Source organism: Thalassophryne amazonica, chromosome 4 (assembly GCF_902500255.1).
Source record: "Thalassophryne amazonica chromosome 4, fThaAma1.1, whole genome shotgun sequence".
Classification (NCBI taxonomy): Eukaryota; Metazoa; Chordata; class Actinopteri; order Batrachoidiformes; family Batrachoididae; genus Thalassophryne; species Thalassophryne amazonica.
This window is the reverse complement of record NC_047106.1, coordinates 20,683,376-20,697,169: the sequence shown is the minus strand read 5'-3', so window position 1 is coordinate 20,697,169 and position 13,794 is coordinate 20,683,376. Positions and strand designations below refer to the sequence as shown.

Below are 13,794 nucleotides of genomic sequence, written 5' to 3'. Positions count from 1 at the left end.
CCTTGGGGCAACTGTTTGTGATTTGGCGCTATATAAAAAAAATTGATTGATTGATTGATTGATCCCCCCCCCCACACACACACACACAGCCGAACTTCCTGTTGCTTTTATGCAGTGAACAGCGTGTCAACTATGCTTTAATTCTACATGTTACCTTTCGATCACGATGCTGTTATTCTCACTTACATTATCTCCAAACTCTTGCATCACCTATGATGGTGAAACTTTCAGGAATATGGCAGGGCTACAACTGAACAAGTGAATAAACATTGCTTGTGTTCATGCATGAATTCTGGCTTTCTGACAATAGCACAAGTTACAACACAACCGGCGACTGAAGTATGGCACATCTTGGCAAAACAAGTTGTGCCGAGTTACCGCTCAGGAAATGTGGCCAGGTGTGAAAACTGTTTTAGGTATGGATGCTTGACACAATGCCCATTTTTGTTTGCAATTTTCTGACATGTTAGAATAAATTGTCTGTGAATTGTAAAATACTTCCCAGATTAAATGACAATGAAAATTGAGTTGCAATTTCCAAGACAAAGGGATCCAGTGTCTTGAACTCCGTAACAAGCACTTATGACTAAATGCAAATTTTATTTCAAAGAAATCCATTAATGTGGCATGGTGCTAAATCTCTGAATCTCCTTTTCCTTTAGGATTATCAGAGACCACGGATTGATCAACTTGCGGAAATTCCAGAGTGAGTCCTTCTGTAACTCTCACATGCTTGACGTCGACATTATTCATTGCACCTGAGAGAGGCATCTGATATCTACCAGTGAATTTGGCACTGGGTTTCTCTGGATGCATGAAAACAGCTCGAATGTAATCACCGTTGTTAACCTCTGCGGCCCCTCGAGTTGCTGAAGTGTAGCAACTGATCGAGCTCATATTTATCATCGAGGCTAGAAATGGCAAGGGGGCTGTTTGCTGGAGTGCTACAGCGTAATTGCTTTATTATGAATAGCTCTGCCCCACCCCCCACAATAAACGCTGCTGCTATGTTTGATTTGTTGGAGGCTTCATTTCCTGACCCACCTGTTAGTGGTTAAACTTCTGCAAAGGTGTGATTCTAACGCTTTGATTTTCTTGGGTTTGCCTGTTGAGCTTAGATGCTCTAAATGGATTGTTCTACTTATTTTACACCTTCATGAGTTGTGGAATTGGCTGCTGTTTGACAGGTGAAGCATTCTGCCCTCATGTTTTATTTATGTGGCCTCCAGCCTCTGGTTAGCCCTGGTCTCCTTTTCACTCCCTTATCTCGCCAACCTTTCAAGACAAAAGGGAACTCGGAGTAGCTGAAGAGCAGGAGTCTGGTTGTCATGGAGACTGTCAAAGACGGGTTCTGTTAGTGCGTGTACCCTACGATAATGGAAGCAGTATTCAAGCCTGGGCGGCTCACAGTTTCATGTTTCAGTAACTGCTGGAGGCAGATTATCCAGCATGTCGTTGCCGCGCAGCAGCATTTCTTAAAAGTCCTTTCTGGGTTTGTTACCTTAAGTGATTCAGTTGGATGTTTTCTTGTTGCCGCCTTCTGTTGCAGCTCGCATTTGGGTGCTGGTGTCCCACCGCGTGGAGGTCGCGTGTCTGTTTGAGATGCAGATTTAATGCTATTCTTTGTGTAATTTGTGGAACTTGACTGATGCACAGAAAAAGCTCATTTTCTGCCCCCGCAGCAGCTTTCCTCTTTGGCTTTGACACTTGTCTGTTACTCAGCAACACTGTCGATGCCAAAAGATGAACACAACCAGCTCCCGCTCAAGTGAGTTGAGCGTTTGTGAATTCATATCGGTGGAGTGTAAATGCAAAGGCAATAGAGAGAGAGAAGTGGCTTTGTTAGGAAGATAGTTATTCAGTTAGTTGTATTTTCACAGTTAAGTGGGACACTGGCTAATGATTAGCTGCCTGATCAATTAATGAGCCAGTTTGTTTACAAAGCTGGGATATTAATAGCAAATCATTATTACTTCAACCACAAGGACCGTCGTATTTTTCAGTTTTTCCCTCATCAAATCTTTATCATAAAGCAGGACTGATGAAGAGATTAAAGTAAATTTAATCATTTTTACGGTACAAGAAATAAAGAAGTGGATGCAGCAGAAGTTTTAAAGTAGCTCTGACTCATTTTCATACAAATGCGTCCAGCACTTTAAATTTCCTCTGTAGTCAAACTGAATTTTTGCTTTTTTTTCTTGACGAATTACTTAATTTATTTGAAAAATTGTTTTTCTGCAGATGAATTACCTAATTCTTTCTGCACTACTATTAAACATGAGAATGCCACTCATTAGAGTGTGTACCTCTGCCAAGGCTCAAATTACACTATCTTTCACCTCAAAATACTTTCTGGATCATCTCAGGCTGCATATTGTCCAAGTTCTTCACAGTACAATACGATACATACCACAATACAACTGTATTGCAATACATTGCAATATGATGCATATTATGGGATTTATTGCAAAATTTGACATAATTTACTGCAAATTTAAAATAGAGCTGAGGAGAGAACTTGCACACCATCTGGGTAGCCTAATAATAGCATCACTTTATAACGATATCTGATACTGATATCAGACAAATTGATTCTGAAGATTGATTCCATTTAAAATTTTTATTCCATTTTATTAGAATGGTATTTGCATTACACAGTGTCACTGAACATACTGAAGTGAAAGATGCCATAAAGCCCTATGAAGATAAGGTGGCACTGCATGACTGAACTACTATGAAGATATACTCGTATTAACATTGTGTGAAAATAAATTGCATACCTGTTCCTTCACCTCTTCATAAATCCTGAGTGTTCTGTCATATGTCAGCAACATGGTATCATGTCACGCATCACATCTCCATAGTATCTAGTACTATAAGCAGCAGGTTCATCAGTTTGTCACAAAAGCAGCCTGTACCCAAGGCTCTTGAAATGGAGCAATATCTCCACCTGGTGAGCATCTAACATTAATGCAGGTAGAATTTCTCCAAGAGTTCTAGTTTACCATAAGCCTGAAATTGGGGTTTTGTGTGACACTAAAGGTTAGAAATGGCCTTTGTTTTATCTAAATCATTACCCCTTGTTTTGGTTTTAAAACCAAAGTGCACCCACATGTCAGCCTTAAAATTGTGTCAGAAGTGGGAGCTTGTCTACTAGCCCTACATCAGCGCCTGCAGGAGCGGAGGTCAACATGATCACAGGGATTTTGTGGTCATTTAAAGATGTTTTAAATCTGTTTAAAGTATCTAAATGAAGGGTGGGAAGATTTTATACAGTATTGTGGGGCGGAGGAGGGTTGAGAGAAGCACGATTCTCAGTCGTACCTTAAGTTTATTTCTTCTTCTTCTTTTACACAGCCTCAGTATTGAGTCTGTTGTTCAGATATTCCACAAAACCTAAGCAGTCCAGCTATATTTATTACATTACTGTACAATATGTCATTTAATACTGTTGGTAAAACAACAAAGGTTAAACAGCTATTGGTCAAAGGGTGTGGCCAGACTTCTTCCATGGCAGCCCGAGAAGATGACGTTGAATTTCTGGGAGCAGCGTTTACTGAGTGAAGCAGCAGTGTTTTTCTTTGCAGAGGTGCCACTTTGTAGCATTGTTCAGCAATCATGACATATCTGCTGTGTTTGTGGAAGAGATGCAAATTCTCTGCAATACAGTGAAGCTTTATAACAGCTGTGATGAGACACCGGCAGTATTTATACTGACCATAAATCTGCTGTTGATTCACAGAAACATTGATGATTCTCTTCTTGTGCTTATAGAAAGTGCAGCTAAATAACTGCTGGGAGGAATTTGTTTGTGATACAAATGTTTTTGTATGTTTGATTGTTTGTCTGTTGTCTTCAAGTGCTGGAGAGATGTTACCCGAAGGAGGTGCAGGACCTGTATGATGTGATGAGACGGTTTGCCAGAGTGGTTGGACCGACTGAACATGACAAATTCATCGAAGGTCACGCACGTTAGTATTTGTGTGCTGTCACACATATTTACCAAAGTTGGCAAACTTTTATTTTTATAATAATAATATACTTTTATTCATTTGTGTGAAGCTCCTTGTTTTGATTGTGTGCACATTTACAGTGTTTAGAAGTCATGGGAGTGAAGAACAGTAGATTACGATGGTGTTTTTGGGCCACACATTTTTTTCCTAGAAGTCATAATATTATAAGAATAAAGTAATAATTTTATGAGAGAAAAACTTGTAATATTACGAGAATAAAGTTAGAATTTTATAAAGCTGTATTTATACGAGAAGCTGCAGACTGCCAGTTCCAGCGATCTCCCTCTCCTTGAAAGAGAGGCTTTCGGGAGCTACTAATTGCTGGAACTACAGGCGTAGTCTGTGTGGTTCCTCCTCCGGAATAGACACATTTTCTTCCATATTCTTTTGAAAGTTCACATACTAATGTGGTGCAGATGGGCCAAAAGATGAAGTATTTCCTTATTTGTAAAACCTGTACTGAGGTACAACTTAACAAAGCGCTCCACAGATCTCATTTTGAGATGGAGAGTTTTTCTCTCATAAAATTACGTCTTTATTCCTGTAAAATTACAACTTTATTCTCATATTATAAGTTTATTCTCATAATATTATGACTTTATTCACATAATATCCATCCATCTCATCCATCCATTTTCTTCTGCTTTATCCGGAGTCGGGTCGCGGGGGCAGCAGCTCAAGCAAAGCCGCCCAGACCTCCCGATCCACAACCCCGAGGCGTTCCCAAGGCAGCCGAGAGATGTAGTCCCTCCAGCGTGTCCTGGGTCTTCCCCGGGGCCTCCTCCCAATGGGACGTGCCCGGAACACCTCTCCAGCGAGGCATCCAGGGAGCATCCGGAAAAGATGGCCGAGTAACCTCAGCTGGCTCCTTTTGACGTGGAGGAGCAGCGGTTCGACTCCGAGCTCCTCCTGAGTGACCGAGCTCCTCACCCTATCTCTAAGGGAGCTCCCAGCCACCCTGCGGAGGAAACTCATCTCGGCCGCTTGTACTCGTGATCTCGTTCTTTCGGTCATGAGCCAAATCTCATGACCATAGGTGAGGATCGGAACGTAGATCGATCGGTAAATTGAGAGCTTTACCCCCCTGCTCAGCTCTCTCTTCACCACGACGGTCCGATACAGCGACCGCATCACTGCTGCACCAATCTGTCTGTCAATCTCACGCTCCATCTGTCCCTCGCTCGTGAACAAGACCCCAAGATACTTAAACTCCTCCACTTGAGACAAGGACACTCCACCGACCTGAAGAGGGCAAAGCACCTTTTTCCGGTCGAGAACCATGGACTCGGATTTGGAGGTGCTGATTTTCATCCCAGACGTGTCACACTCAGCTGCAAACCGCCCCAGTGCACGCTGAAGGTCCTGATTTGATGAAGTCAACAGAACCACATTGTCCGCAAACAGCAGAGACGAGATTCTGTGGTTCCCAAACCGGACTCCCTCTACACCCTGGCTGCGCCTAGAAATTCTGTTCCTAAAGGTAATGAACAGAACCGGTGACAAAGGGCAGCCCTGGCGGAGGCCAGTGTGCACTGTAAACAGGTTTGACTTACTACCGGCAATACGAACCAAGCTCCTGCTGCGGTCGTACAGGGACCGGATAGCCCTTAACAAAGGACCCCGGACCCCATACTCCCGGAGCACCCCCCACAGGGCGTCTCGAGGGACACGGTCAACAGATCCACAAAGCACATGTGGACTGGTTGGGCGAACTCCCATGAACCCTCAAGCACCCGAGGGAGTGTGTAGAGCTGGTCCAGTGTGCTGCGACCAGGACAAAAACCACACTGCTCCACCTTAATCTGAGGTTCAACTATCGGTCAAATTCTCCTCTCAAGTACTCTGGAGTAGACCTTACGATTAATTCTTTAATTTTATGACTTTATTCTTGTAATATTACACATTTTTTGTCATCAAATTACACTTTTTTTTCTCATAAAAATATGAATTTATTCTCAAAGTCTTAAAAAAAAACTCTATGGCCCTAACACGCTGTCATAGTGGGTCACCTTGAGGTGTTTGTAATTGTCTTCTCCTTCCAGTGGAGTTTGAGTTGAGAAAAGAGATCCGCAGGCTGCAGGAGTACAGGAGGGCTGGGATCAAGTCTTTCTGCAGTGAGTCTGTTCTGACTTTTCCCTGAACTTGTCACTGAAGCTTCAGTTTAAAGTTGGTTAACTTGATTTCCATGCCTAAGAAGGAAGGATGTATTTATATTCAGAGCTGAGCTCTTACTTTCTGTTTGGTGTTGTAACACTGAAATGGTGTGCAGCCCTGCTGCTCTGAGCGCGTCACATCTCAGAAGTGAAGCAGAGCAGGTCCTGATTAGTACTTGGCTGGGAGACCACTTGGGAACACCAGGAGCTGTAGACATGTTTCTCCTTGTAGAACTGGAGTTTCATCAGAAACAGCATCCAGTGTTTAAGAAAGGGGGGGGTGCCAAATCCCAGTGCATATCTGTATCAGAGGGCAGCCAGAAGATAGTTTATTAGTCCAGTATATATAATTTGTCTGTCACACTAGTATGGCCTATTAAAAAAAAAGTTATCTTTTTTATCTCCACCCTCTTTTTTTATGTTTTATTTTACTGTATGAAATACTGAAAGTGCATGAAAATGTCACTCTAGAGTTTACTTAAAATTTAATTTATTGCAAATCTTTTATCTTTTTCTCTTGTACTTAGGCCCCATAAAAAAACAATAGTTTATCATCCTTGACAAAGCATACTCACCACCTACTGGATGTGTCTGTTTTTGCGTCAAGTGTACTGCCATCGATGAAATTCCTTCCCCCCCCCCCCCCCCCCCCCCCCCCCCCAAAAAAATTGATGCAGGCCAATTTCGGCATGCGGGTGGGGTGATAAACTGATTTTTTTATTTATTTTATTTTTTTATGGGGCCTTATTAAAGCAGTTTGCTCAACTGAAAGCCTCTATTATCTCCTTTTACTTACGTCATATGAATGCATATAAAAAAAATCTGAATTTTAGTTTGAAAAAGAAAGCCAACAGTGAGCAATAAAAACCTCACATTTTTCTATCTGCAAGTATAAGAATTTAAAGAAAAGCTTTTCACTTGATGAAACATAAAAGCTGCTGTAATTTAAACTTTTGTAAACCTGACATTGTTACATGGGAATTTGAAGCAAAATGTCAAAGCTTCTAGTAACTATTTTAAAAACAATTTCATTAAAGTAACATAAACAGGCACTCATTATAGTAAAACCACAGAGATGCTGTAATTTTTCTTTTTTAATTATTATTTTTAAAGTATCTACAGAATATTCTTGCTCTGCCCCTTTTCTAGATCCACTTGAGTATTTACTATTTTCTGTTGTGGTCTTGAGCTAACTCTTCAGTGTGGTGGGGTGGGAGATTAGCAACACCATTGCACTAAATATTTTTACCTAACATTCATGAGGGGGCAATTCTTTATTATTTTAAATCTAAGATCCACACCCATTTCCCAGATCTATGCCAGAATTTCACAAAATCTATTCCAGAATGAAAATCAGTTAAGAGTCGTGAACCCAAGTTTACATTTCTTAGACAAAGTTTGCCATTTCTATTTCAGATCTGGCTGAACGTTTTGACACAATATCTGAACATAATTCAATTTAATCAATTTATAATGTGCCAAATCACAACAAAAGTTGCCTCAAGGCGCCTGACACAAAACAGTTCAAAATCAAATTTAAAATAAGTGAGTAAATTAAAAGATTCAAATACACAAGTAAAAGAATAACACAGATAAAATAAAAGTTATCCATAAGAAAGGGAGTAAAAATCTGTTTTTAGTCTTGATTTAAAAATGTCCACGGAATCTGTGCCTCACGGTCGTAGGGAGACTATTCCACAGAGCGGGTGCACAATAAGAGAAGGCTCTTTGACCCGCTGACTTCTTCTTCACCCTCGGAACACACAGTAGTGTCTTCCGCATCATCCTGCGACCGCAGAACCCGGGCCGGTACGTAGGGCATAATTAAATATAGAGTGCAGTCTGGATGAAAAGAGGGTATCAGGTGTGCTGAATGCTCAAATGGAAATGGATGGCTTGAAATAAGAGGTTGAGTGGAGAGGAAGTTTGGGACCAGACTGACAGGCAAACCAAAAAACAAACCTGTCAAAACGTAACCTCTTGCACGCACAGATCGACATGACACGATTATACATATGAAACCACTACAGCTCACCAACTGCTGTGTTATTCTGCAGCGGCGTTTTAAACGTTGCAATGCTGCCATTGATCTGCCTGTATCCCTGTTGTACAGGCGCCAAGGTGTATGAGCGGGTGAAGCGGATGCGGGAGGACGAGCGCAGGAAGAGGACAATGTTGTGTGATGTGCTGCAGTACATCCAGGATGGCAGAGCCTGCCAGCAGTGGCTCAGCAAACAGGCTGCCATGTGAGATTCCACACTCCTCCTTGTTGTTACTCAGGGTGTCATAGAGGGCCTGCTGAAGTCATCACAGCCAACAGCAGGCCCTCTCTCACCAGCAGCTTCAGCATGAGTATTGCTGTGCATCCCACCTCAATATTTTTAGTCCTTCTGATATGCAGGTGCCTTTTCTGCAAATATTATTCAAGCTCCTCTAAATATGCTACCTCAGGAATTCTTGAATGTTATGATTTGTCTTTTTTTTTTTTATGTGAGCATTGCAGAGGAAGCCTAGAGATGCTGTGTGTGTGATGCAAACACTCTTCTCTATGATTACAGAGATGCTGGCGTCACTCCAGCTGTCACAGCAATCACAGTGTCAGGTACGAAGCCTCTAAAGTCCCACAACGTCTCTCTTTCTCCAGCTCCGCTCTTCTCAGTCATTCTGGCGTATGGCCCCAAGCACAGTGACACTGATACGTTCCCAGACAAACACAGCCATAAATACACTCCCCCTAAAAAATAAGATTCCACATGAATATTTATTTTGCTTTTGTTCTCTTTCAAATGAACTGCTTTTCCTCAAGTGCACAAATATGATGTTATATCTACACAATTTGCACTCCATAAACATTAGCAGTTTGTTCCTTCTAGCAAAGGCATCAACTGAATGTTTTCAGTCTGCTGTTGTGTTATCTGATGCGTTCACTAACACTGAGGTGTAGTATGTCTGTCTCACCGTTATTGAATTTCTGCTCTACAGCAACAGGGAGGCGGAGCGCCCCTCCCCTCAACCTGACTGGACTGCCAGGAACAGAGAAGCTCAATGAGAAAGAAAAAGAGGTACACTTCACTATTTTATACCCCATTAAAAGGCCTTCTCCCACATGCATGATACATTTTTTTAGCACCTTTACAGCAAATGTTCTTGGTGGCTTTGTTGCAGAATAATTTTACTTTTTATGCTATATCTGTACCTGCTAAAACAACTCATGTTGTGTTCCAAATAAGCTGGAACTAGCCATTATTTTTTTTTTCAGATTCAGTTAATCTGTAGTTTATTTTCTTAATGAATTTGGTAATCGATTCGGTAAATAGTTGATGAATAATTTAATAGTCAGTTAATCATTTCAGCTCTAGTTCCAAATATAATCCAGTCAAATGAGATTTATATATTCAGATATTGTTCCCATCCTAAAACTGCTTCTCCATTAACTTGTCAGCTGCAGTAATTTACAAACAGGGCTGAGCTGTATCGGCCCTGGACTTTTTGTTCCAGACTGGTGCAGATACTGTGCCACCTCGACCACCCCCGTTGAAGTACATATAAACACACAAGTCCCTCAATAACAGTACTGTACTGTTATTGTAGTTATTGTGAATTGTTATTAAATTGCGAAAATAGCAGTTCCACATGCTGAAAGCACATCACATTGTGACATCTGAGTTGTAAGCTTGTAGATCTGCAGTTATGTGTGGCATCTTTTGATTAAAGTAGAAAATAGTGGTTAAGTGGGTATTAATAACAGCAACGAATCATTTAATCAGAATATGAAAAAAAATCGATTTAGTTGTAACACACTACACTATGCAGAGTTTGCTATGAGGTTAGTACATTACATGTTTGATTTGAACATTTATGGAGACATAAATCTCTTAGACCCGTAGGTTCAACCAGAAAACAGGGGTCGTTTTTATTTATATGAAAGGCTAAACATTTATATGAATGAGTGTTTATCCACACCATGCTGGCACACACACCTACTGTCATTGCCACCACCACCAATCTCCTCCTGCTCCTGTACCATCTCCATGGCAGCGGGAGCCTCACTGTCACTTTCACTGTCGACTCCAACACCACCTGCTGCTGCTGAGAGGGACCTGCAAGCACCCCTGCCAGGCCAGCCCCTGCAGCAAACATCTCTGAAATTTTCTGCTCTTAGCAGCATCAGTCACGACAGCTTCTTTTTTTCCCCCTCTGTTGCACCACCTTTCTATTTTTTCTCCATTTTGTGACTCGCTTTGTTTTTCGTGTTCTGTGTTTCTCTCTCTCTCATATCATGATTGCTCATTATTGAAGGTGCTTGGACAAGACGGGTCTAGAACATGCGTTGGTGGGGCTCCTGGACCTCTGTAGCCTATCATAAGGCCACATTTGGGTCAGGCATTCTTTTGACAGACAAGCCACTGGGCCTGTGCTGTGTCTGCAGGCTGCAGCTGAGCTCTGTGGGCATGTCTCTCTCCCAGAGGGAGCTGCCATGGCAGGGCACAAAACAAAAAAAAAAACGGACAGCCATCGGCCCATTATTGATCAGCCCACCGGGAAAAGTCCCTGTACTCCCAGTGGTCAATCCACCCTTGCTTATAAGGCAGTATTATGGGTAAAGGTGTGATTGGTGGAATTTGTTTATTTTTAAGGACTCTGGCTGGGGGGGGGTGGAGTTTAAGGCCGTTTACACATGCTAATGATTGTTGTCTATTGAGAGCTGAGCAGTGACCTAACGCCACCTTGTACCGCACACAACCAAATTTAACTTACTATTGTGTAACCAATAATGGGTACATTTTTCAAACTCATGAAAGGCAGCAACACACTTTGATAACGTGTTTATTCTCAATAAAAATATAACTGGAACGCCTTTGGTTTTATGTAGTTTTTGAGTAGGAGTGAAATGTCTGACTTCTTCTGAAAGTTTTTCTTTTTTCTCAAATATTTTTTGCACATTTGTTAAAATCCATGTTAGTAAGTGCTTAGACAAGATAACTTATAATTTTGTTGAGCACAGATTGTGAGTCCAAAAGCTTAATGTAAATGGATTATAAGGGGGAATCTTGTAACTCTCTGGGTTGGACACATCAACGGTTGACAGTCTTGTGTATTTATTGGCCACAGTGTTGTCATTACACTGGACACATGTGAACCTTCCACACCCTTCTTGATCCATCTTCTCACCATTTCCCCACATGAGGTAGCAGCAACAATGAAAACCTGAAATCCCATTGAGAATCTCATTTTAAATGTCATTTCACAGGTTACAGTTGCTGAGGAACATTTATCATCGAGAAGTGTTTGCCATCTGTTGGGTGATACCTTCCAGATCAGAAAGGTGTTTATTATTGAGCGGTTTCATCATTTCATTAAGCTGCCTCAATGCATTTTTCAGGAACACAAAGTGCTCACCATCTGAGCTCTAAACCGATTCCCCAGCATTTTACTAAGCTGTGTATCGAATCTTACAAATACACAGTTATTTTACTTTCCGCTTGCTTATCTCGACCAGGTACAACCGTAATAAATTGATTTGTAGTGTTGTGTAGTTGGGCAGCTCAGTGATGTAACTGGTTAGTGCACTTGCATCCCAACAAGAAGGTCTTTGGTTCAAAGCCACCCGTGCTTGATCCTGTTTGTACATCTGGATGGATCTTGCATCAGGAAGGGCATCTAGTGTGTCGAATCAACATCTACAACTATACTGGATCCACTGTGGTGACCCTGAGCAGCAGAGCTGGAGAAGCCCAGAGAAATTTGATTATAGTCTTCGAATTAGCTTATGAATTTTAGGCAGACACATGAGCTGTTGGTGTGTCATCTGTGTTTACTCAGACTTGATCCTTGAAATGACTTTTGATAGAATTGTTTCTACTTTTGCTTGTACCAGACTAAATTGCTGATGTGACCTTTACAAAAATGTCACATGTGGTCTTATTCCTCATCATTACCAGCACAACTGCCGTATTTTCTGGCTTATATATCACACTGGAGTTTAAGTGCCCCCCACCCCGGTATGTGAAAGTCACTTTTTAGATTAGATAGAACTTTATTAATCCCTTAGGAAGACTCCCTCAGGGAAAGTTGAGGTTCCAGCAGCATTGTATAGCAGCACCACAGGGTAAGAAGCACACAGAGTATCAAAAGTGAAAGTAAAAAAACTATTTACAAATATAAATACCAGAAACACTGCTCGCTACTGGTTTACTGGCTGCTACTCTCCTTCCCCTCTCCTGTCTTTTTGTTACACTCCCCCCCACACACGCGCGCGCACACACACACACCCGAGTAAGGAGTTGTACTTGTATGCCAAGCTGTTTTTGTGTAACCCTCGTGCCTGTCTTGTGACTGTAGCTGTGCCAGGTGGTGCGGCTGGTGCCGGGGGCATACCTGGAATATAAGCAGGCGTTGCTGAATGAGTGCAGACGACAGGGGGGCTTACGGCTCGCGCAGGCCCGAGCGCTGATCAAGATTGACGTCAACAAGACTCGTAAAATCTACGACTTCCTGATCAAAGAGGGCTACATCACAAAGGCCTAGAGGAGCGTTGACTACAGACGCGATCAGATGGTGGTTAGTGGGTGATTTTTACTGGTGATGACTTGTAATAAATTTTATTATTCCTGTTTTCTTTGAAATATTTAAAACTGTGTAAAACCTTATTTGAGTTTGTCATCCATGTTTTAAAAAATAACTTTAATTTTTATTTTTCTTCTTTTTTATCAGAAGGAGACCACATTGTATTTATTTCTCATAATATGTCACATGTTGTTTAGTGTGTGTGTGTGTGTTTACATTTAATTCTGAAATTGACCTCTGAATTGAAAATATCTGAACTGTAGAAGTGTCTGGTGAAGAATCTTAAAAACATGTGATCCTCTTAGTGGTATAAAATAGATTTTAAAGTTAAAGTATTCTGGAGAAAACTGTATTTCATGTTGTAGTCTCCCACAATAATTGTACTGTTATAAAACTAAAGCACTGATGTTTGGGAGGTTAAAAAAGTTACAAGAATTTACCTGTTTTTAAACATTTTAAATAGTGTTGTGTAATTGTTGTGATATTAGGAGAATATACTAGAAAATGACACCCTGAGTGATAAAACGATTAAGATGATTAAAAGTGAACTCCAGGGTTTTTCATCTTGAGGCCTATATAGCACATGAGGGCGGTTCCAGAAGTAAAAATCCTGTTAACATTATCTGTAAGCATTCAGATTATGGGCTAAAACATTGTAACCCTTCAAAATAGACTAATGAAGAGCTACGATGTTGTGTAACAATCGTATGTGCTCCCGTAGAAGCGACATGTCGGATGATACTAACTTTATTACTACTCCAAAACATTTTTTATTCACAATGTCACAGAAAAGAACTACACTACCCACAATCCTAAATTGATACGGTAATGTCTTTATTTGGTGTATTTTGTCATTACCAAATAAATATTTTTTAAGCCCCACGAACTGCAATACAACTAGTTATTTTGCGGTTGGTGCACCCAGTTAATATGAGGAAGGAAATGGTGCCAGAGTGAGCAGCTTAATGCCTTACACTCCAAAGCAGTGCATTTTATGCGCGGGTAAATGCTCTTGCTGCGCTGAGTTCGAATCTGGTTTGGCAGGCGTTTACAGATACACA

At 41.2% G+C, this 13,794-nt stretch overlaps 1 protein-coding gene across 2 annotated transcripts in view; it reads left to right on the top strand.

Annotated features, from left to right (window-relative positions):
- The window catches only part of tada2a (transcriptional adaptor 2A), a 42,697-nt gene extending 29,416 nt beyond the window's left edge, over positions 1–13,281 (top strand). The window contains exons 9-15 of one of the 2 annotated variants that reach the window (XM_034169196.1): positions 663–706; positions 3,861–3,971; positions 6,056–6,127; positions 8,280–8,412; positions 8,725–8,768; positions 9,149–9,228; positions 12,509–13,281. In XM_034169196.1, coding sequence (XP_034025087.1) covers positions 663–706; positions 3,861–3,971; positions 6,056–6,127; positions 8,280–8,412; positions 8,725–8,768; positions 9,149–9,228; positions 12,509–12,694 — 670 coding nt within the window. In that variant the 3' untranslated portion in view covers positions 12,695–13,281. The remainder of the gene's footprint in view (positions 1–662; positions 707–3,860; positions 3,972–6,055; positions 6,128–8,279; positions 8,413–8,724; positions 8,769–9,148; positions 9,229–12,508) is intronic. The other variant, XM_034169197.1, reaches the window with a different exon arrangement.
- The last annotated feature ends 513 nt before the right edge of the window (positions 13,282–13,794 follow it).